A 24,241-nucleotide genomic window follows, 5' to 3' on the forward strand; every position below is an offset into this window, starting at 1 on the left:
CTCTGTACAGCTAAAGAAGAGACTACATACCCCAGCAGGTACTGGCACCGAGGGCAAGCGACTAGGTCGCCATCTCTGCAGTAGTCCTTTCCTACATATCCGCCGAGAATAGTCTTAGCGTTTGGACTACAAATCCCATAGAATCGTCTGCTCCTTCACCCTTCATCTTTGCGATAGTCCCCGCCCCGTTCGCTTCCATTGTCTCGACAGAAGATAAAAGAGAGGCGTAGGGAAGACTACAATTTCCAGCTGGCTTTGCACTACTGAGTGCGGGATTTTGATAGTTCAGGCGGGATAGGAGCTCCAAGTGGTCGAAAGAATCGGCCAGGAAAGGTTAGGTAGCCTGCCATCTTTATGGTAGTCTCTTTATCCTCCTGGTTCTGGCATTCTTAAGGAACATAGGAAGGCTAGAAAACTACTATTCCCATCCTACTTAATATGAGCGACTTATTAGGTGTACGCCCTCGTTCGCCATCTTGCTTGTAGTCCTTGTTCCTTTTCACCTTTCCATTGTTCCTGGCGAATAGAAATGGCAGCGGGAAGGCAGCAGACGGACTGCGACTCCCGTCAGGTATCACACACGCGAAGGGTTGTGGACCAGAGGGCGTGTGAGTGCCTGGAAAGGAGGTCAGGTCGGGGGAAAAGGCCATCTTGCTTGTAGTCATCGTTCCTGCTCCTTCTCTATGTCTTGCTACGGGGAGTCTCGGGTCAACTGGACTATAATTCCCGCCATGCTCGGCTCCCAGGGTGGCATGCCTTTCGCCATCTTATTTGTAGTGCCGGCTGGCCACAGTATCCCATTTTTCCCACGGTAGCTCCGGAATTTGCAGGACTGCAACTCCCGTCGTGCTTTGCACGCGTTCGCCCTGGAAAGTAGAAGTGGTGGAGGAAGGAGGGAGAAGGGGGCGGGGTTCCTCTGGGAGAAGGAGGGAGTAAAAAGGAGGAGGAGGTGGGAAGAAGGGAGGGGAGAGGGAGGAGAGGAGGAAGGAGGAAGGAGCTGAGGAGGGATGAGAGCGGCGACCAGGGCCCGGGGCCGAAGCAGCGCGAGGCTAGGGGACTAAGGGTGCTAAGACACCTTAACTGCCCCCACCCCCTTCCTGACTCTGCTCCATCCTTTCCTTACACCCTCCCATTTTAGGAGAGAATTTATTCAAATTTTATTTAAATCCCTATATCTTAAGGGTCGCGCGTTTAAAGGGGGGGGCGGGGGCGCGCGCAGGCTGGGGGGGCGGGGCCGGAGCAGCTTCCTTCACCCCCCTCTGCGCGCCCTGTCTCTGTGGGTCAGGGGGCCGCAGTATAGGGGCGGACCCAGGGGAGGGGGGCAGGTTGCAGCGACCCCCCCCTCCCCGGGAACCGGCGGTGGGCGGGGTTTTAACCCCGGAAACGGTGTGGGTTCCCGGGTCTTTCCCTGAACGCCTAGGCAATTGAAGCTGGGAAGGGGCCAGTTAAGGGTTGGGGGCTTTGGAGAAAGGTGGGCGTGGGGAGCTGAGTGAGACTCGTACCCGGAACTGAGTGGGGCCTGGGCAGAAGCTGAGCACCCTGCGCCCAAGGAGCCCCCGTTGGCCTGGGGGGGCTGAGGGACTGAGCCCCCCAGAGCAGGACCTCCCCCTGGAAGGGCCGCGCCGCAGCCCGTGGGAGGGCCTCGCCCCCGGCGTTCCCCATCTCCACTCGCTGCTGTCCCGGCCTCCGCCGGAGGGAGGGGCCGAGCGCCCTCGGGGGGCCGTGGACCCCGGCGTTCTGAGCGTTCCGCGCCCCGCGCCGCCCGGCCCCCCCGCCGCCGATGGCCGCCGACCCGCCGGGAGCTGCCGAGAAGGGAGAGATGGCTCCCGGGACACGTGTGAGGTGGGTTCATGCGGCTCCTCCTCACCCCCAGACCTGGGCAGCTCCAACTCCCATTCATCCTCTGCCTGGCCTCTCCCTACCTTCCCCGCCCCCAGCCTCACCCTCCCTTTGCTCCAAACTCCTCAGCAACCTTCTTCCTATAACCTTCCAACCCTAGGCAACTGGCCTGCCTTCCCCGACCCTGCTGCCCTTTGCAGACCTCTCCCTCCACCCCCCCTCCCCCGCCTCCAGTCGCCGCCCTTTAGGCCCCTCCCCCGGAGTGCTGGAGGGCCCCATACCCCGTGGATGGTCTGGAAGTCCTTGGAATGGGAGAAGCCAGGGGGAAGCAGGGCTGACTAGGAAGACACCCCTCCAGGCTTGCTGAATCCATGAGGGATTTCAGAGGATCTGGTTTCCATGGGCAGGAGAGCCCCAGGGATTCCAGACAATTAGGGATGAAAGGCAGCCTGGTAAGATGTGGGGTGGGGGGCGGGAGAATCTAAAACCCCAGCCCACCTTGAATTTTGTTGAGATGTTTAGGCCGCACTGTAGAATCCCAGGGCACCTGGGAAATTACTCAGGTTGCCTAAGGGATCCTATTGGATATCTTGGGGACAGAGAAGGGACACTTAGCCACCTCAGGGGTGTCAGTCTTGGAAAGTTGAGAGCACAGTGGGTCATGAGAAATAGAGTGGGTCTGGTCCGAGAAACCAGGTTTGAAAGAAGAAAGGAGAGAGGGAGAGAGATGAGGGTGGTATTTGTCCCTGCAGCCTGGAGGTAAATCTGTGATAACATGGGGTGTTTGGGGGAACAGGTATGAGTTGGATGCTCCCTGAGGTAAGGCAGCAGACTTGAAGCCCTTAGCAGGAAGCCTGGCCTGGGATGGTAGAGGAGGGGCCTCAGTGTCTGCTTCCAGCAAGAGGGAACGTTTGAGGAGGGAGGTCTCTAGAAGAGGGAGTGGCCCTCTACTTAGGACACGCACTAGAGGGCTGACCTTCCAGTCTCGTGGGTAGAAATAGCTCTGCCTCATCAGAGGTGCAGAGAGCTTGCGTCCAGGATTCTCTCGGGGGAGGCTCTGCAGGCCTCTCTGACCCTACTTCTATCTATCTGCCTATAGCCCTCGGCGTTGCTGACGCCCCCAATGTCGTCGAGCAGCCGGGGACCGGGGGCCGGAGCGCGCCGACGCCGAACCCGCTGCCGCCGCTGCCGGGCCTGTGTGCGAACTGAGTGCGGGGACTGCCATTTCTGCCGAGACATGAAGAAGTTCGGGGGGCCCGGGCGCATGAAGCAGTCGTGCCTGCTTCGGCAGTGCACTGCGGTGAGTCTTGCCCCCTCTATTCGGCGTACTTGGAACCCTAGGCCTACTTTGGAACCTCAGGCCTACTTTGGAACCCAAGGCCTACTTGCCCGGAGCACCCACCCTGAGTGTTCTCTGGGTGTCTAGCATCTGCTTCCCTGAATGTACCTTAGAGGTGCTGTCTAACTTCGCTGATTTGTTTAAATATTTGGTTTTATCTTTGTCACAAAGTGGGGTCGACAGAAGAATCTGCCTCGGGTCTCCAGAAAGCGGAGGCCGCAGGGCGTGGTGGTGGCGCTCATGGCGCATGCCTGTAATCCCAGCACTCCGGAGGCGGAGACAAGCAAATCGCTGTGAGTTTGAGGCCAGCCTGGTCTACAAAGCGAGTCCAGGACAGCCAAGGCTACACAGAGAGACCTGGTCTGGGAAAACCAAACCAAACCAAACAAAAAAAACAAAACAAAACAAAAAACCAAACAAACAAAAAAACAAATAAAAAACAAAAACCAAGAAACTAAACTAAACCAGAACCGGGGTTTCAGCAGGGCGTGGTGGCGCACGCCTTTAATCCCAGCACTCGGGAGGCAGAGGCAGGCGGATCACTGTGAGTTCTAGGCCAGCCTGGTCTACAAAGCGAGTCCAGGACAGCCAAGGCTAGACAGAGAGACCTGGTCTCGACAAACCAAAAAAAAGCAAGCAAGCAAACTCAGCCTTGCTGCATGACCCTGCCCAGGTATCTGTAAGCGGAATCTATATGTACCATGGAGAATAACTTTGGCTTTTCTCTGGCCTCTTTCACACACCCGCAGGTATCTCCAACCCCTTCTTGTGACCTTGAGCAGCAGATCACTCTGAACTTCTAGTACCTTCTCTGTAAAATGTTTCTTTTGCCGAGCTGCAAAGATTAGACAGTAGTACGCCATGAATGCCCTATTGAAAGGCTCGGCACTGTGCTTATCTAGGGGACGTGGTCTCTTCCCTGCCTCCCCGCCTCCAGCCAGCCAGTCTTTGCTGCGTGCACTTTCACCCCCACAGCCTGCTCTCTTCCTTTGTCCCCAAGCCCCTTGCCTCACTTTCTCATCCTTCCTTGATGTAGATCCAAGGCCTTCAGCATCCCTGAGACTATTCGGTCTTCCATTGCCCTCCTAAGGTCACATGTCTGGAGCTGCCGCCTCTACCCTAAGACGGAAGAGCTGTGACTTTATACACGTCCCCATGGGCCTTTCCCTAACTGGTCTCACCGTGGGCCTGAGTCAACCCTTGGACTCCCCTGAACAACCTTAGCCCCAAGCCACTGTCTTATCTTCTTCAACCCATCTGACTGCTGCTACTTGCCTGTGGTCCTTTCCGGTCCAAGCCAGTTATAATCTCAGGATCACACTAGGCCTGGATCCTGTGCTAACAATTCCAATCACACAGTAGCTGTGGCTCTAAACTGCCTTGTGCTTTTTTGTTTGTTTTCTTTTGAGGCAGGATTTCTTTATGGTCCTAGACTACTTTGTAGACCAGGCTGGCCTCGAACTCAGAGATCAGCCTGACTCTGCCTCCCAAGTGCTGGGGTCACAAGTGCGCCATGGCACCTGGCTCCTTTACCCCATTCCCCCCCACCCCCAAGACAGGGTTTTTCTGTGTAGCCCTGGCTGTCCTAGACTTGCTTCGTAGACCAGGCTGACCTCAAACTCAGAAATCCGCCTGCCTCTGCCTCCCGAGTGCTGGGATTAAAGGTGTGCGCCATCACACCTGTCTCCTTTACCCCATTTTAAAGACGCCAAAACAGTGAGGTTAAAAGCAATTGCTGAAAGTCACTCTGGCAAAAGGCCCAAATTAAGGATTTGGCTTGTGGGTTCTGAAGCTACTTCAGCCTCTGGCTGACTGCGAAGGGTCTTTAATCTGCGGCTTGCTTGTGGGGTCTCTGATGCCTCATCTCGCCCAACAGCCCGTGCTCCCACACACAGCTGTCTGTCTCCTGTGTGGGGAAGCTGGGAAGGAGGATACGGTGGATGGAGAGGAGGAGAAGTTTACTTTGAGTCTCATGGAGTGTACAATCTGCAACGAGATCGTCCACCCTGGCTGCCTGAAGGTGATAGCCCCAGGGGTACCCTGCAGCCTGGTTTAGGGGAGACTGGTTAGGGAGGAGCAGGGAGGTAGGTCACACTGTCTCTGGGCATGTGCTGGCTCCTTCCATCCATCCATTATTTGGTCTCTTGCCTACAGATGGGAAAGGCTGAGGGGGTTATCAACTCAGAGATCCCCAACTGCTGGGAGTGCCCGCGCTGTACGCAGGAAGGACGGACAAGCAAGGTAAAGCAGGGCTCAGGCGGGGGGGGGGGGGGGGGGGGGGGGGGACTAGGTGGGGCCTCATGCCCAGCTTACACTTTCCAGGATGCAGGTGAGGGTCCAGGGCGCCGTAAGGCTGACAATGGTGAGGAAGGCGCTAACCTAGGGGGTGGATGGAAGCTGACTGAGGAGCCACCACCTCCACCTCTGCCCAGAAGAAAGGGACCCTTACCTGCTGGCCCTACCCCTGACGATGTGTCTGGGCCCCCCAAACGGAAGGAGAGGGAGGCGGGGAATGAGACCCCCACCCCAAGGAAAAAGGTGAGCGGAAGTGGGCGGGCACTGGTTTTAGCCCATGGGATTCTGGGAGCTGTAGTCTTAGACTAGTGGGGGTTGGTTATAGAGCCAGATCCTGCCTGACCTGGGAAGCCAGGCCACGTGGGTTCTCCCAGAGGTGGTTGGGAGTTGTAGTGGGAGCTGTGGCTAGAGCATGGTCACTCTGAAGAAGAAACATAAGCGACGGGTAATTGGTACAGGCCAACAACCCTGAAGGGTTAGGGATGAGTAACAGAGCATGCTCAAAGAACTACAGAGGCGGAGGGAAGGGCTTGGAAAAAGCCTGAGGGGGAAGAAAGGAGCTGAGGAGCATGCTCAGTAAACCATGCCACTGATTACAAGGTTAGCATGCTGAGTGTTCTTCCTGAGATGGGGGCTTCTGGGATTTGTAGTCCTAGAAGAGGACGCGGCCCTTAGTTTGGTAGTCAGTAAGGGCCTCTAATGGAGTCTCTTTCTTCCCTGTATCTCCTTGCCCCATAGGTGAAAGGAGGCCGAGAGAGGCACTTGAAGAAGGTGGGTGGAGATGCCTGCCTCCTCCGAGGAACGGACCCAGGCAGCCCCGGCCTTCTGCCCCCCAGGGTTCTGAATCCGAGCCAGGCATTCTCATCCTGCCACCCTGGGCTCCCTCCCGAGAACTGGGAGGTGTGCCTGGGACCTCCCCCCCGCCTGCCCCTCCTTGCCCTGCCTTCTGTCATAGAGACCGAGATCTCTTTCGTGCTTACTTTGTCTTGCCCTAAACCCACATGTCCCTATGGATCCCTGGAAGGAGTTGGGTGGAAAACCAGCCTGGGTCCAGGTCATAGGAGCCCCTCATTCCTAGCAGCCTTTAGGATACTGTCTGGCCCATTTTCCTCAGTTTTCTTTCTTTCTTTCTTTCTTTCTTTCTTTTTTTTTTTTTGGTTTTTCGAGACAGGGTTTCTCTGTGTAGCCTTGGCCATCCTGGACTCACTTTGTAGACCAGGCTGGCCTCGAACTCACAGCGATTCGCCTGCCTCTGCCTCCCGAGTGCTGGGATTAAAGACGTGTGCCACCACGCCCGGCTTTTCCTCAGTTTTCTAAACCTAAGTGGAAAGAACTGAATGTATGTTTCTGCCAGATTACTGGTTCTTTATGTGGCCATGGCAACTTGTTAGCTACTCTGGACTGGCAAATGGGTTTTCTGAGGTAAAGGCAGAACTGCTTTCCTTACCTCTTCTCCCATCTCACAGCCAGATAAGTCCAGTGAGATAGACAAGTAACAAGGCCCAGAGAGGATAAAAAATTGGCCCGCGGTCACACAGCACAGTAGAATCCTGACATCACTGTGCACTAGCAGTCCACACTCAAGGCTCTGCTGACTGTCCAGATCCCCCACAGAGTGCCGGTGTGTAATCTTGGTCAAGTCGCTTAGTCTTTTCGAACCTCACTCAGTCTGCTTGTGTCTAAAAGGGGTACCCCAAGTTGTCTCTCGAGTCAGACAGCGTGGATGCTCTCCCCAGGACTCCCGCGCTGTGGGCTTGTCTAGTCTAGCTGTTCCGTGTTGTGGATGGTCAAGCAGGCCCTTCCACACCCCAGAACTGACGAGGCGAGCCATCAGTGCACACGAGGTCCCTGGGGGGTTCACGAGCCATTGACAGGCCCACCAGGCCACCTGGACTTTGGATAGCGCCTTCATACCAGAGATAAGGAAGCTAAAGGCCAGAGATGATTCTTTAGGGAACAATTAGGAGCTCGGGACTGTGTCTCCTGGGGCTGTTCATCCTCTGGTGACTTCCTTTTGGGTGAGAGGTTGGGGAAAGTGCACTCTAGGCCCTAGTACAGCCTCACCTGTCTCTTTGCAGAAACCCAAGCCACCTATGGCGTCTGCTGAGGGCCCGGCAGTGCCAGCCCCATCACCACAGAGGGAGAAACTGGAGCGTTTCAAGCGTATGTGCCAGCTGCTGGAGCGGGTGCCTGATACCTCTTCTTCCTCCTCGGACTCAGACTCGGACTCAGACTCATCTGGCACATCGCTTAGTGAGGACGAAGCTCCTGGGGAGGCCCGGAATGGGCGTCGGCCAGCCCGGGGCAGCTCTGGCGAGAAGGAGAACCGTGGGGGGCGGCGGGCTATACGCCCTGGCAGTGGGGGACCACTGCTCAGTTGGCCCCTGGGCCCTGCCCCACCACCACGACCTCCACAGTTGGAGCGGCACGTGGTACGGCCCCCACCTCGAAGCCCCGAGCCTGACACTCTGCCTTTGGCTGCTGGATCCGACCACCCCCTGCCTCGGGCTGCTTGGCTCCGTGTCTTCCAGCACCTTGGACCCCGAGAGCTGTGTGTCTGCATGCGAGTCTGCCGGACTTGGAGCCGCTGGTGAGTGGCCAGACAGGCCTGAGTTCCATTGCTGCCACGGTTCTCACTCATTAGGTGACCTGTAATGGGTCTCTGGTTCTCTTTGAGTCTTGACCTTCTTTCTTGGGTCTATATGGTAATGTGACCCTTTCATGGTTACTGGGAGCTCACTTAACCCTCCCAGTGGCTCTGTGGAGAAGAGATAGTAGAACCAGGAGTTTGGATGTGGAGAGAAAACCTTTACAGGTAACCCTTGACCTCTAAAGCAGCCATGGGTGTCCTGGGCCTCCTGAGCCAGCTGCCCCTTCCCTCCTAACCCTATCCCCCAATTGTCTCCTAACCCTCTTGAGAAATGCTGGTCATCCCCCAAAGCCTATCTTTCCTTCTGGTCTTCTCCCCGCAAGCTTCCTCCGTCACATTCTCATAGCGTGCTGTTCCCCTAATGGAGCACACAGAGGCCTTTGGCATGTGGACAAGCTTTCATTCTTTATTTCCCTGTTCCCATTGGTTTCTGGGGTTGGGGACACATACTTTGTACCGATTTTTATCTTCATATCCCCAGCATAGTACAAAGGCAGTATAGACAGATGCTCAAGAAATGTTTCGCTAAGTGAATAAATTCAAGGTTTCCCCCCAGGACTCAAGATTTCCATCAGGGCTTCAACATGAGGCTGAGGCAGGAGGAGTCTGTACTGGAGGCCAGTCTTGGCTACGTAACGATACTTTGTGTCCTGTGTCCCCATCAATGTCCTCCATTGTTGTGTCCCCAATTGCCCTCATGATTCCTGACTCCCCACAACCCCTATCCCCATGCAAAAGGGAAAAAACAAGGAGTTATCTCTGTTCACATAATAGCACCGAGAGTGGATGAGGCATGCTTGAAGCCTGCTAGTCAGGTTAGGGGCTAAGCTAAGCTCCGCCCTCTTCCTTTGGGACAGGATCTGGAGAGGCTTCTGTTTCTCTGGAGTCAGAGAGGCTGGTATGTGAAGAGCTCGAGGCAAATGCCTCTGGTAGGCTGTTTGCTCCAGTGAGTCTCTGCCCTTGGGGTAGTTTTTTAACTTCCTCATGCCTTTCTCTCACTCTTTCTTCTTCTTTTTTTTTTTTTAAATCCTTCCTCCACCTTTTCTTCCTTCCTTGTACTAGGAATTGAACCCATGGCCTGGTGCATAGGCAAGTCCTCCACCACTGAATTATACTCTGAGCCATCTTTTTTTTTTAATTAAGTAATTAATTTTTGAAACAAGGTTTGTCTGTGTAACAGCTCTTGCTGTCCTGGAACTTACCCTGTAGACTAGGCTGGTCTCCTGCCTCTGCCTCTCTAATGCTGGAATTAAAGTCAACACGGTACCACTGCCCAGCTTCCTTTTCTTTTCTTTTCTTTTTTTTTTTTTTTTTTTGAGAAGGGTCTCCAAGTTGTCTAGGCTGGCCTTGTGATCCTTTTCCTCCGAAGTAGCCGGGATTACAGGTCTGCACCACCAGGCCTGGCCTAAGGTTCTTCATGTAAAACCAGGACAGTTCTCCCAGCAGTTTTTGTGAGATAGACAGCCCACCAGACCCTAGCAGAATACTGTTGACAGGCTTGCAGGTACCGATTGAAAGACCAATGTTTCAGTCTTAAGCGCTGTGCTCTGGAAGAGTTCACAGACAGACTGCAACATGAACACAGCCACAGAGATTGCTGAGGGTTCCCCCCGCCATCGGATACAGTCTGGGGAGATGATTGTGCTCTGTGCTTGACACCTGGGATCCAGAAGAGACCTGTGACTGGAAGTGGACGAAGAGAGCGTTTCCCAGTGTGGGCCCTGCAGCCTGGCCTGTGGCTCTTAAGGCCTCTGTTGCTTACTAGTAGTCTGGGGTGTGTATTAGTATAGTTGGACCTCAGGTCGAAAGAAGGATTGGCTGTAAGACGGCCCTCCACTTCAGGGTAGCAAAATTCAAACAGCACAGTGTTTGTGTCTAATCTGCTCAATCCCTAGATAACTTACCATATCTAATACAGTGCAAATTATATGTAAATAGTTACTATACCATATTGTTTAGGGAGTAACAAAGCAGGTCTTTTTCAGTACCTAAGCAATTTCTGTTTTGAATGTCTCCGTCTGTGGGAGGTTGACTCCTCAGATACAGAAGCCAAGTCCTATTTACCTTGTGGGATTTAAGAGGTGGCTCCTGCAGAGCACTAAGCATAGTGCCTGAGGGTACTAAGCCCACAGGAAATGGTGCCTTCAGGTGAGAAGAACCGGCTAAGGCAGAGCAGAGGCCTGTGGGGACCACGGTAGGGGACACGTCAGGAAGCTCTGCCAGGTCTGGCGACTCAAGCTGGAGCAGCAGGGAGGGGGTTACAGATTGAGCCTCTATGCAGGAAGTGGGAAGACAGTGTCTTGCCGAGACCCCCTCCTGCCTCCGAATTGCACCACACAGCTCAGTGAGAAGAGCAATGGCCCCGGGGCTTGGGGCTATGGGTCTGTAATGCTGCTGCTTGGAAGGTTGAGGCAGAAAGATGGTAACTTCCAGGCCAGCCTCCACAATTTATTAGACACTTTTGAGGATAAAAGGACTAGGAGGGCTGAGCAGTGGCGCACGCCTTTAATCCCAGCACTCGAGGAGGCGGAGGCAGGTGAATATCTGTGAGTTGAGGGCAGCCTGGTCTACATATACGGAGTTCCAGGATAGCCAGGGCTACGTTTTTAAAAAAAAGGAAAAAGGAAGGTCGGGGGTGGGGGGATGGGGATACGGTATTTTTCGTGCAGGCCTGCATATCATCCCCAGAACCGTGTGTAAAAGGCCAGCATTGAGACAGAATTCCTGGGCCTTGCTGGCCAGCCTGCCTGACCTGATCAGCAAGCCCTAGTTCCTGGTAAGAGACCCTGTTTCAAAAGCCAAGGCGCCGCCGGGTGGGGGGTGGGGGACAGTAGGAGAGATGGCTCATCAGTTAAGAGCCTGCGCTGCTTCTGCAGAGGGCAGCAGTGTGGAGGTGACTGGGTGATAGAGCACCTGTTTATCCCGGCCCTGGGTTCAAGCCTCTGTACCGCAGAGAAAGCGCTTAGACTCGCTGACTCACTCACTGCCTGCGAAGACTCTAGTCAACATCAACGGAATTTGGGGCCCAGGAGCCTGGATGGGAGATAGCTATATGTCTGAAGCCTGGGAATCACAGAGGAGGGACAGTGTCAGCAGACAGTTAAGATCCCAGATGGTGAGGCAGATTCCACTGCTGAGAAAGCAAGGCTTGTGCTAACGTGAGAGATTTCATCCTGTAGGCTCCCTACAGGACTAGAGCAGTTCCCAACCTTCCTGTGCTGTATGTACCCTTTAATAGTTCCTCGGGTTCTGGTGACCCTCAACAGGCAGCTGTGCACGCCTTTAACCCCAGCACTCGGGAGGCGGAGGCAGACAGATCTCAGTGAGTTTGAGGCCAGCCTGGGTTACAAAGTGAGGCCAGCCTGGGCTACAAAGTGAGTGCAGGACAGCCGAGGCTACACAGAGAGAACTCTTGTCTTGAAAAACCAAAAAAACTTGGGAGGCAGAGGCCAGTTGATCGCTGTGAGTTCGAGGCCAGCCTGGGCTACAAAGCGAGTCCAGGACAGCCAAGGTTACCTGTCTCGGAAAAAACAAAACAAAACAAAGCAAAACTGAAAAAAAAATGCTACTGTTATAAACCATAAATATCTGTGTTTTCCAGTGGTCTTAGGTGACTCCTATGAAAGGGTCATTCAACCCCCAAAGGGGTTGCAGCTCATAGCTTTAGTTAGAACCGCTGTGATAAGAGAGAACAGAGACAACATGACCATGAGCTAGAGAAAGAGCGACCCAAGGATTTGGGAGATGAAGGAAGGAGGGAGGTGGGCCCTATGAAAAGAAAGGCTGAGGGAGGGAGGAAGGAATGCTGAGCTGTGGGGGGTGTTGATGGGGGAGGTACAGGAGATCAGTGACCAAAGGTAGCCGCTGCATTTGCTCTCAGAAGGCCTGGTGGTAGAGTGCTTACCTAATATCCTGAAGACCTGGGTCCTGTCTCCAGACACATGCACACGCACACACACAGTACACACACACACACACACAGTACACACACACACACACACACACACACACACACACACACACACCTGGCTGTGATTAGAGAGGGAGAGCCAAAGCCAGAGTCACAGACATCAACTCCAAGGCAGGGTCTTGGTCCATTGAATCCTACTGCGTCCCCAGCCTCAGAGGAGGTGCCTGGCGTTCACTAGCTCCTGACACAACACTGAGCGAGCATAAGTGAAGAGATGGGGAGTGGAAAAAGGTAGAAGAGGGTGTAGCTGGAGAAGTTTGCAAGTGGGAGAGCAGGCAGTTGCAGGCTTTCCTGTCTGGTGGCTTTGATTATTTAGAACTGGGAGGCAAAGGGCGGGCAGGGGGGTTGTGGAGGAGGCGTTGATGTACTAGGTAGGCACTAGCTTTCAAGGACGTGGGCACGGGAGGGAGGGAGGGAGGGACTGGCACATGGTCAAGGCTGGCTGGTGGGAGACTGGAGGCTGGTGGTAGTGTTAGGAAGCCCTCTCAGAAGGGAGAGCTGCCTGTGAGCTCTGCCCCCCTGTGAAGCTGATTCTGCAGAGTGCTTGCTTAGGGCTGGCCCAGCTCTGTCCCCAGGGGACTTCTGCAAGACGAGGTTTGAAACTACAGTGGAGGGTTTACAGAAGGATGTTGGGGGTTGGCTGGAGTCAAAAACGGGGGATGTCCAGGCCTGCCTAGTCAAGAATTCTGCATGCTTTGTTGTTGTTGTTTTTTTTTTAAGTGCCACTTGTCTCAGTGTCACCTCCCCACCCCCAGCTTAAAAAGGCATCCAAGGCCCTCTCTCTGTCACCTGCAGACAGTGCCTAGTCCCGTTGGACATACGCTCTGCCTCAGCCTGAGTCTTCTTGGGCTGTTCCCTTTGTTGGTGTAGCAAGCCTTTGAAGTCAGACCTGTTACCCCATTTTATGGCTTGGGAAATGGAGGCCCAGCAAGGTCTCCCCAAGTGTGGAGGTGGGAGAGCCGGGGGTTAGATCTCCATAGCTTACACTCTTCACTTCTGGTCTGTATCTGTGGTGACGAGGTGCTGCCGGCATTGCAGCCCTCACTCACCTCCCTACTGCTACCCTGGCCTCCCAAGTCTCATCCTTGCCTTTTCCCATCCAGGGTTCAGGCTCCATCCACTTAATAACTATGGATCCTTGAACAAGGTTTTGGTTTTGGTTTTAATTAACCTATTTATGTATGTGTGTATGCTCGTGTGAGCTTTGTGCACCACAGGCATGCATGAGCATGTTGGATCCCCTGAATGGATCTTCAGGCAGTTGTGAGCTCGGAGAATCAAACCCCGGTCCTTTGCAGGAGCAGTGTTTACTTTGCTCTTAGCCACTGAGCCCTCTCTATGGCCCTTGAGTACAATTTTTTTTTTCCCGTTTTTTCAAGACAGGGTTTCTTTGTGTAGTCCTGGCTGTCCTGGACTCACTTTGTAGACCAGGCTGGCCTTGAACTCATAATGATCCACCTGCCTCTGCCTCCTGAGTGCTAGGATTAAAGGAGTGCGCCATCACGTCTGGCCTTGAGTACATTTTTTAACCTCTCTGAGCCTTTTGTTTCTTTTAAAAAATATTTTATTTATATTTAATTTTTTAAAAAATTTATGTGCATTGGTGTGAGGGTGTCAGATCTTAGAGTTACAGACAGCTGTGAGCTGCCATGTGGGTGCTGGGATTTGAACCTGGGTCCCCGGGAAGAGCAGTCACTTAACCACTGAGCCATCTCTCCAGCCCGGCCTTTTGTTACTTAACTGTATGAAGGCGGTGATAATCCTCTCCCAGGGATGATGTGGGAATGCTTGATGCTTAGAACAGAACGCGACACACAGTAAACCTCGGATGAACACATGTTATTAGTCCTGTAGTCATCAGCACCATTGTGTCAAGGCGACTTGTCCTTGTTTTTGCTTGCCACCTGAGTTTTCCAGAGCTGCTCCTGTGTGTCCACCCCCCCCCCCAATGGAGTAAGGCTGCTTTCTTCACAGTCTCAGCTGGGCATGGTGGCGCACGCCAGTAATCCCAGCACTCAGGGAGGCAGAGACAGGTGGATCTCTGTTAGTTTGAGGCCAGCCTGGTCTACAAAGCGAGTCCAGAACAGCCAAACCTTGTCTCAAAAAACCAAGGGGCGGGGGGGAGGCCATAGGAAGTAGGTAGCAGAGGACTGGATTGGGCTGAAGCCTGCTTTGTATTCTTTGCTGAAAGGAATTTCAGCTGTGGAGTGTTGGTGAGGGTTTTTTTGGTGGGGATTGTTGGTGGTTCTTTCTCTTCCTCTTTTTTTTTGTTTTGTTTTGTTTCCTTGAGGCAGGGTCTTAGTGATGTAGCCCTCACAGGCCTCAAACTTGTGAAGCTTTTCTCTTGGCCTCGCTGGTTCGGGCTTTGCAGCTGTACACTTCCACACCCAGTTTGTTTGTGTTTTGAGTCAGGCTCTGGCTCCCTTGCCCAATGTGACTTCAAACTCGTTGGCTGAGTGATGCTTCTACCTCCGCCTCCTGAAAAGCTAGAGCTACCAGCATGTGCTTTGTGCCCAGTTACCTGACCCTTTTAAGTGACAGTAAATCAAAACTAAATCTGTTAGTTTCGAAAAAGAAGTCTAGCTGGGCGGTGATGGCGCACGCCTTTAATCCCAGCACTTGGAATCCCAGCGGGTGGGTCTCTTGAGTTCGAGGCCCGCCTGGTCTACAGAGTGAGACCAGGACAGTCAGGAGTACACAGAGAAACCCTGTCTCAAAAGGAAGTCTATTGGGAGGGGTTGCATCTTTAACCCCTTTCTAATCCATAGCACCTGTTTAATTGGCTGGAGTTTTTTAGGTAGCCTACAGCCATAGCAACTCCTGGCTAGAGTGTAATAGATCTCATTGTGTTTATTTAAATTTCATTTCTTTACTGGCTTTTTTATTATATTTATTCATTCGTGTGTATCGAGGGGTGAGATGTCCTGGGAATCAATTCTGTCATTCATCAGGTCAGGCAGTACCTCCCCCTCCTTGTTGTTGTTGTTGTTTTGGTGAGGTTTCTCTCTGGGGAGCCCTGGCTGTCTTGGACTCAACTCATAGGGATCCACCTGCCTCTGCTTCCCGAGCGCTGGGATTAAAGGCGTGCGCACCATGCCTGGTTCAAGTAGTGCCTTTACCTACCGAGCCATCTCAGCAGCTTTTGGTGACAGTATCCCACCGTGCATTGCAGACTGGTCTTTTAAAGATTCTGTTTGGGAGGAGGTGCGATGGTAAGAGGAGGCCTGAGGAGTGTGGTCTCTCCCCATCTTTGCTCGGGTTCGGAGGCTGCAAGTCAGGCAGGCCGTCAGGCTCGCAGGGTGAGCATTTTGCTGCCCCAGCATCCCTAGCCCTTACATTTAAGCTTTGCATGTGTGTGAACCACTGCTGTCTGCTATTTGGATTTTGTTTGTGCTGTGGTTAGGACAGGGTCTCGTAGCTGAGGCCTGCCTCCTTCCTGATGGTCTTGTCTCCACCTCTCACGTGCTGGAGTTATGGGGGTGCGCCGCTGTTCCCAGTACAACACTGGTTTTAAGTGCAGATAGAGAATGACTTAAAGATAAACTCGTACCAAATATGGTGGCACGCGCCTGCAGTCCCAGCTGAAGTAGGAAGACTCCCTCAGGCCTGTTGTTGGTGGTGTTCCAGTCAGGGCCTCTCTACAAAGCCTCATCTGTCCTGCCTGGAACTCGGCTATGCAGACCAAGCTGGCCCCAAACTCAGAGAGATCCACCTGTCTGTGCCTCCTGAGCGCTGGGACTAAAGGCGCACATCACCATGCCTGGCTCACCTCAGGTTCTAATGTGGCCTAAATGGTGAGTTCCAGGTCAGTCTGAGCTACAAAGTGAGTTCCAGATCAGCCTGGCCAATAATGTGATCTCCTACGTCAAGCAAACAAACAAAAAAACAAAAAACAAAACAAAAAAACCAAGCCCAAACCCATGTTAGGCAGAGAAGCAGACAGATAGCGAGACAATTAGAGCTCAGTAATTCCTCCTTCAACCTAAGAGTCCCTGGACGTCAACCCAGGCCTGCTGCTCTGACTGCCCGTGTAGTTCAGTGGGAGTTTCCTGACACTGGCAGTGTGCTTTTGGACGCCAGGGAAGGGGCACTTGATAGAACATTTGTAGTCTTGCCACTCACTGGCTGTTGGACTGCTTGAGACCTGTTTACCTTTCTTCAGAAGCCATGCGTTATTTGTTGCTCCAGCGCCCGGGACCTTCTGGGCCTAAACACTTAATGAGTAAGTGCAAAGTGGCGAGTGAGTTGTTGAAGTGGTTCACACTGGCTTGATTCATTCAGTTAAGGTGTGTGTGGTAACTAGCCTGTACTTTTGGTGTGTTGGATGCTGGGGACCGAGAAGTGAAAAGGGTCAATTAGGGCTGTAAGTTCGGCACTGGCTACACACATGGCAGAGTGAAGTCCACCGGTGCCTGTGAGCCGTCATAATTTAGTAAGGGAGAGGACACAAGAAGCCCAGAGTCAGCTGGGCGTGGTGGTGCACGCCAGTAATCCCAGCACTCAGGGAGGCAGAGGCAGGTGGATCTCTGTGAGTTCAAGGCCAGCCTGGTCTACAGAGTGAGTCCAGGACAGCCAGCGCTATATAGAGAAACCCTGTCTCAAAAGAGAGAGAGAGAGAGATGGGCGTGGAGGGGCGAGGGAGAGCCTAGGGTCTGGGGGCTGCTTTCAGATCTCTCTGGCATTAATTGTATCAAATACTGTATGTGGTGTTTGTGTAGCTATCTGGCAAGGTGCTTTCTTTATAAGTTGTAAGGTCCATGAGCTGTAATTACTTCATTTGATCTTACAGCCCTGTGGGGCAAGCAGCCCGAGTCATTATCTTCAACTTATAACTGGTCTTTCTGACTCCGGGAGAGGAATGGACTTGCCCAGGGTCTTGCTTCCAATTAGCAGTGAGGTGGGGTCCTAGATCCAGTCCTTTGGGCTGGAGGCCAGAAGATGGTTGCCATCCTCAAGACAGGAAAGAATTGGGGTGTTTAATAGTGGGTTCCTAGAGAGTTGGGGCTGAGGACTCTGTCTCCCCCCTGTGGTTGGCAGGTGCTATGACAAGCGTCTGTGGCCTCGGATGGACCTAAGCCGGAGAAAGTCGCTGACCCCACCCATGCTTAGTGGGGTGGTTCGCCGCCAGCCACGTGCTCTGGACCTCAGCTGGACAGGTGTCTCCAAAAAGCAACTCATGTGGCTTCTGAACCGACTGCAAGGTAGGGCTGGTGATGAGTCAGGACAGACGGACGGGAGCAGAGTCAGGTGCCGGGTGATGTTCTAGCCCCTGCCTCCTTCCTTGATTCTAGGCTTGCAGGAGTTGGTGCTTTCTGGGTGCTCCTGGCTCTCCGTCTCTGCCCTGGGCTCCGCCCCACTGCCCGCACTGCGGCTCTTGGACCTTCGCTGGATTGAAGATATTAAAGACTCCCAGCTTCGTGAGCTGCTGCTGCCTCCACCAGACACCAAACCAGGTCTGACCACCACGCCCATCCTTAGATGGCTTACATAGAGGGGGGTGTGGGCTCTGAAGCCTCCTCTCATATGCCGCGGGTGTCAAAGGAGTTCAAGAAGGGAAAGAAAGCCAGGCGGTGTTGGCCCACGCCTGTAATCCCAGCACTCGAGAGGCAGAGGCAGGCGGATCACTGTGAGTTTGAGGCCAGCCTGGTCTACAAAGCAAGTCTAGGACAGCCAAGGCTACACAGAGAAACAAACAAAAAAAAAGAAGTGAAAGAAAACAGGAGTTTGAGTAGGAAGCCCCCTCTTGGCTGCTCTTCATTTACTCACTTTTCTTACTGTGTACTTTGGGCTAAGATAGGGTTTCCCTCAGAAGGGAAGAACAGGCCTGGTGAGGAGATGGTTTTCAAAGCCTTCTCTCTGGCCCTAGTAGTCTCTTCCTGCCAGAGCCAGGAAAGGCACCCAGAAGAGCACATCTGTGTCTGTCACCACCACACCCCCCACTGCCACCCCCTGTTGGCTCTGTTTCTTAATAATTAAACTTTATTATACAACCCAACTAGCTTACACAAGAAGGAAAAAAAGGTTAAAGGGACAAAAGAGTGAACCTTCCGGTATCCGTTCCACGGGACTGGTCCTTAGGTGTCTCTCTGGCCCGTATGCTGGTCCAGCGGGTCTGCTGCTTCCCCGCCCCCCCCCCCCCCACTTGCTCCAGCCCAGGCTGAACTTGTTGTTCTCCCCTCCCCACCTGCCTGAGTCACATGTGAAGGGCGGTCTCCTTCTCCGTTGAGGGTCAATTAGAAAAACAATAGCCCAGTTGGGGTTCCCAGGTCTGCTTCCTGAATTCCAGGCCCAAGATGGCTCCACTCAGTCTGTCACAAGGTATTCATGGGGTGCCCTAAGGGTAAAGCCCGCCAAGACTGCTTCCACCTGTGACAAAGCTTAATCTTTCCCACAACCCCCAGCTGCTTTAATTTTCGTTGTACCAAGTACTATCAATAAGAACCACTTTTTTGTTTTCTGTGCCCAAGGAGCTCAGCCCCTTGCACATGTTAGGCAAGCTGTCTACTGCTGAGTTCACAGGCGTAGTTTTTGGTGTTTCTTGGTTTTACATAGGGTCTCATTGTAAAGACCAGGTGGCGTCAAACTCACAGGAGACCAGCTTGCCTCTGCTTCCCGTGCGCTGGAATTAGTGTGAGGCCCCACGCTTGACGATGTCTTAGTTTTCATTTTTTGTTTGGCTTTGAGACAGGTTTTGTTCTGTAGCCTAGACTGGCCTGGAACCTGTGGTGCTTAGCCTCCTGAGCATTGAGTTTACAGATATGCGCTGCCATCTTTGGATAAGACCAATACTTATCCAATACTGTGGTGGCTGAGGGCTGGCTTAGCTTGCCTCTCACTGCCTTATGCCGTCCCTCTATTTTAGTTACGTCAGCTTTTCTTGCTAAGATGTCTCCAATCCCGTGGCCTTTTCCTTTTTCTAATCTGTTTTCCGTCTTCTGCTGTATCCTCCGCCCTCTAATTGACAGCTGTACAGTGGTCCTTTTAAAAGTTTTTCTTTGGAGAAGACACCACACTTGCATCTTGTAGTCTTTTACTTTTTATGTCTCGGAAGCCATGAACTCAACGGGAAGAGCTTTCGGGGTCTTTTCTGTTGGCTCTCACCAAATGTGATGTTAAGCAGAGCAGCGCAGGCTGGGGTTCAGCGGACCCGGTCTTTCATCTTGGCCTTCTTTTCCTGGCGGGTAGTTTCCTCCATTTCACGAAGCTGTCACAGCTCTTATTATTAAATACACTTAGATTGCTCACTTGTAGGAGACACACTCATGGCCTCTGCCCTCTTCACTTCCTCCAAATAGTCTTTCTTTCCTCTGGTATACGTGGGCAGAGGCCAGTCTGTAAACGTGCTCCTTCTGTAGGCTGTGAGCTCCTCAGAGTCACGTGAAGGCAGAGCTTGGGTTTGTCAAGGTAAATGCCCACAGAGGTAGGAACAGAAGTGGTATGTTTGGGTGCCAGAGGTTCGGGAGCGATTGGCACCAGCAGCCCTGTTGCTGCTATTCAGTGTCAGGGTAAAGGAAGCCCAGGTTTTCAGGAAAAGTCTCTATATCTAAATTTCTATGTTAAAATGTCCTTTTAGTGGCTGGAGAGATAGCTCGGTAGCTGCTCTTCCAGAGGACCTGGGTTTGAATCCTAGCACTCACATGGTGGCTCATATCCCTCTGCAACTCCTATCACAGGGGAGCCAATGCCTTTTTCTGGCCTCCTTGTGCCTCACACATGGAGGCAAAACACTCATACACTAAAAAAAATTTAGCCAGGCGGGTTGGCTACACCTTTAATCGCAGTACTTGGGAGGCAGAGGTGGGTGAATCTCTGTAAGTTCGAGGCCCTGCTGGTCTACATAGTGAGTCCAGGCTACATAGAAACCCTGTCTTGAAAAACCTTTTTAAAAAAAAAAAAGCCTGGGGGTGGTGGCCTACCTTGTAGTTGCAGTATTTCTGAGGCATAAGCAGGGGCAATACTATAGTTTTGAGGCTGCCCTGAGCTAATATTAAGATCCTATCTGAAAAAAATAAAATTTAAATAAAGATTAATTCTACCAGAACCCTAGCAGTTCATTCCTGTTATCCTGGCTGCTCAGGAATTTGAGGCAGGAGAATCAGGAATTCAGGGCAAGCCTAGGCAACTTAGAGACATTTGTCTCAGAAAGTAAATGAGGACACAGCTTAGTGACGAGTGTTTGCCTGCTATGCATGAGGTCCTAGTCCAAACTCTAATCACTCACACACACACACACACACTCACACACACACACACACTGATTTTTAGCACTATGCAGATCCCACAAAACTTTTTTTGAAACTTGTCTGAGTCTGTGACATCTGGTGGTGTTTTTCTCAGAGCCAGGCTGTGTCTGGCAAGTGATAGATAGCGCTGTGATTAAGAGTGGTTCAGTCCCAGGCCTGGGGCTCAGAGCTCTGTTACTGTGTAATCACGTGCTCTTGGACAGGTGACTGTGTAACCTGAGCCTCAGTGAGCTCCTTGGTAAGTAGAGGGGATCAAAGGAGACGCTTGAGTTCCTTTTGGAAAAAAAACTTTTTTTTCCTTTTTTGATTTCTGTTTTTTGTAGACTGGGCTGGTCTTGAACTCAGAGCTCTGCCTGTCTTCCCAAGCACTAGGGTTACAGGTGTGCTCCACCACACCTGGCTCTTTTTGAACTTTAAAAAAAATTTTTTTTTGGTTTTTCAAGACAGAGTTTCTCTATGTAGCCTTGGCTGTCCTAGACTCACTTTTTTTTTTTTTTTTTTTTTTTTGCCTTTTGAAGATTTAAAATTCCTTACTATTTTAAATTATATGTGTATGTTTGGGGTGGGGCACATGCACAGGAGTGCAGTTGCTTTCATAGGCCAGGTGCATCAGGTGGCCCTGGAGCTGAAGAGACAGGTGGTTATGAGCCATCTGATATGGGTGCTGGGAATTGAACTCAGGGCTTCTGGAAGGACTGCACGTGTGCTTAACAGCTGAGTCATCTCTGTTGCCTCGAGGCTTGGCTTCTTAAGTATAGGCCTGGCAGTGTTACCAGAAGAGGAGTTGGAAGAAAAGTAAATCTGAGATCTTGGGCCTCAGGATAGACCAGCTGCAATTCTGGAATGGGGCCAGAAGTCCACCAGTCGGGGGTTTAAGGCAGTGGTGTAGAGCCGGAGGACTCTGAACTCTTTCCCGGTGATGAGGAGGTGGGGGGAAGCCTCTGGACTCATTCTGCAGTGGCCAGCAGTCTCTTGAGCATAGGTCATCCCATCCAGGGTTTGTGGACAGAGCCACTTACAGAATGTAGCCGCAGTGTGTGGGGCTGGAGCTGGGTTCAAAGCTGAAACATGTTCTGTCATAGAGTTATCCTGTCTAGTTAGTTTCCTGTTGCTGTGATGAAATATGACCAAAGAAGTGCGGGGAGGAAAGGGTTAATTTCATCTTCCAGCTAGGGGTTCAATGTGAAGTCAAGGCAGGAAGTAAAGCAGACTGCGGAGGTACACCAGGTACACCGGTACACCGCTGATTGGCTTGCTCTCCATGGCTCGCTGTAGCACTGCTGTCCTGGACTCTCTTTCTAGACCAGGCTGGCCTTGAACTCACAGCGATCCGTCTGCCTCTGCTGGGATTAAATGCGTGCACCACCATGCCGGGCTCTAGTTCTGGTTTAGAAGGAACAGGTGTTCAAACAAGACTGTTGTCTGGCCAGAACTGACCTCACTGGTCATGTGGGTGGGGGTTGACTGGATTGTAGGTGAAAATACTGAGCATCCTCCCAGAGACAGAGCATTGAGCAAAAATTCCTGCTTTGAAATGGACATTTTTATGGAGGGAGAACAAGATCCCAAGGAAAAATGTGTATACAGTGTCTGAGGGTAGGGGCTTAGGAGTGAGAAATATGTTAAGACGGAGAGCTCTCACAGGAGGCCTCCCTGGGTGTTTGGAAGAGCAAGTCCTGTGGAGCAGCAGCAGGGGAGGTGGGTGCAGGGCAGGTCATGGATAACTTCAAGCCTGAGGGGAGTGGCAGAGCTCCCAGGAAGGGTATAGGGGTCAGAGCCCCAAGGGTAGGAGGAGCCTTAAGTGCTAATGCTGCTTTCTCTGCCCAGGGCAAACCGAGAGCAGAGGCCGACTGCAGGGGGTGGCAGAACTTCGCCTGGCGGGCCTGGAGCTCACTGATGCCTCCCTGAGGCTCCTATTGCGCCATGCTCCCCAGCTCAGTACTCTTGACTTGAGTTATGGTGCCCATGTTGGAGACCCCAGTGTCTATCTCATTACAGCGCCCATGTCCCCTCTCCAGGAAACACTGATGCACCTCAATCTTGCTGGTAAGTGTGATCCCGCGTCAGCCTTGCTTGCCTGGGCAGCCTGGGTCACCGGATTGTTCCCTGCCATCTACTGAGCTATCTAGTCTCAGCTGCCACTGCCTCGTCTCCAGGGTGCCACCGCCTCACGGACCACTGCCTTCCACTGTTCCGTCGCTGCCCACGTCTTCGCCGCCTGGACCTACGCTCCTGCCGCCAGCTCTCACCGGAAGCTTGTGCCCGTCTGGCAGCTGCTGGGCCCCCTGGCTCCTTTCATTGCCCAGAGTAGAAACTACTTCTCAAGGACAGCTAGTTGGGTGCCTATGCGCTGTTCCCCAGGACTCAGCAAGAGCTCCTGGACCTCTCGCCTTCATTTCACCCCCTTGTTGGGAGGCCAGGTTATTTTCTTCATGACTTGACACTCCTCAGTTTAATCTCTTGGGATTTCTGCCCAGGGACTTGAGCCAGCCTTCCCTTCTTTCCCACCTGCACTGATGTCTTTGGGGATCTTTGCTTCCCATCTCTGCCTTCCACCTGCTTCGTTGTCCATCCCCTTGGGGGGGCGTGGGTCAAGAGGTACGGGGGAGGTGCTGAGCCAAAGGGATGGTGGGAGGGGTGGTGAAGGTGCAGGTCTTGAGTAGGGAAGAGTGAGGGGGCAGGGTTCTGGGAACCATGGGGCTGTGGGAGGTGATGGATAGGTGCGGGGAGGGCAGAGAGCAGACCAACAAGGGTTCAGGGAACAAAGACCGGTTGGGTGGGATGGGGGGCCAAAAAAGGGAAACCAGAGGAGCAATCGGGGATCCAGGTGTCAGACAGGGGGCTCTACAAGCCAGGAAATGCCAGGACTGGGGGCTGGGAGAGGAGCAGATGTGGGGCTCGTTCCCTCTCTGTGGGGTTACCCCTCTCCCTTCCCTCTGCCCAGATTTCCGTTCTTTCCCCAACCTTGACTCCCTGAACGTCACTGAAAATGGCAGCTACTGCAAGGTGTGGGGGCGGTGGGTCAGCCTGCTGTTCAGCTCGTGGCCCAGGGGAGTGGTGAGGGGTAGCCCAGACCCCTGCCTGGCTCTCTACACAATACTTGAACATTCATCTGTACTGAAGTGTTACTTGAACCGGGGGAATCTCGGACCTGGGGGACTGTGATGTGAGGGGACCAGCTTGACCTAAACTGGGCTAGTGGGTACCCAGTTTGGACTGTCCCACCCCCTAGCTCTCTTGCGTTACTGTCTCGAACAGCTCCACTCCTCCGACCTGGTGGGGGATGTCAGCTTAAAGATGGGCAAGATTGGACTCCTCCAGCTTGGCTCATCCAGTTCTTTCATCGTCATGGAAACTTGTGTCCCATTTGCCCAGGGAACTGCCACTCCTGGTTGCCGTGGAAATAGCAGCCAATGGACACCTCCGGAAATCAGTGCTAAGACTGGAAACGGTCCCTCTTAGTTGCTGTGGGAACTTAAGTTAACAGACTCTTGGCACCTCCCCTCTTCCCACCCCTGTCCTTCTTCCAGTGTGCGGGTGGGGTCTCCAGAGCCTGAGGGAGGAGTCGGGTCCAGGTCCCACTCAATTTAGGCCAGGGGGAACTGGATTGTACCACATGGGGGTGGGGGGAGGGGAATCTATCCACATACCTCAGGTAACAGGAAGGTGCGCGGGTTGGGGGCGGGGGCTGGGCGGACCAAAGGCAGGTGGGAGGGGGGCCTGGGGTTGGAGAAAGGCTTGACCATGGGGCCGCTTGAGGGAGGGGAGAAAGCACCCCGGCAAGGGGCAAGTAGGGACCCAGCCGGGCTGGACCCCTAAACCCCCAAGTCTGTATAATACGGTTTGCTATAAAACTCAGAATCTTCTAGCCGGGGCCGCTGACTTCTTGTGTCTGTCTGCAGTGT

General features: G+C 53.0%; 1 protein-coding gene across 1 annotated transcript; it reads left to right on the forward strand.

The window, feature by feature from the left end:
* The first annotated feature begins 2,691 nt into the window (after nucleotides 1-2,691).
* Nucleotides 2,692-22,647, forward strand: Fbxl19 (F-box and leucine rich repeat protein 19). The gene is made up of 10 exons (XM_051147187.1): nucleotides 2,692-3,139; nucleotides 5,055-5,198; nucleotides 5,333-5,419; nucleotides 5,501-5,716; nucleotides 6,212-6,373; nucleotides 7,552-8,063; nucleotides 17,131-17,294; nucleotides 17,385-17,546; nucleotides 22,164-22,382; nucleotides 22,493-22,647. Exons 1-10 carry the CDS (start codon nucleotides 2,963-2,965, stop codon nucleotides 22,645-22,647), a joined length of 1,998 nt encoding a protein of 665 aa, XP_051003144.1. The 5' UTR covers nucleotides 2,692-2,962.
* Nucleotides 22,648-24,241: the final 1,594 nt, after the last annotated feature.

Source organism: Acomys russatus, chromosome 5 (assembly GCF_903995435.1).
Source record: "Acomys russatus chromosome 5, mAcoRus1.1, whole genome shotgun sequence".
Lineage (NCBI taxonomy): Eukaryota > Metazoa > Chordata > Mammalia > Rodentia > Muridae > Acomys > Acomys russatus.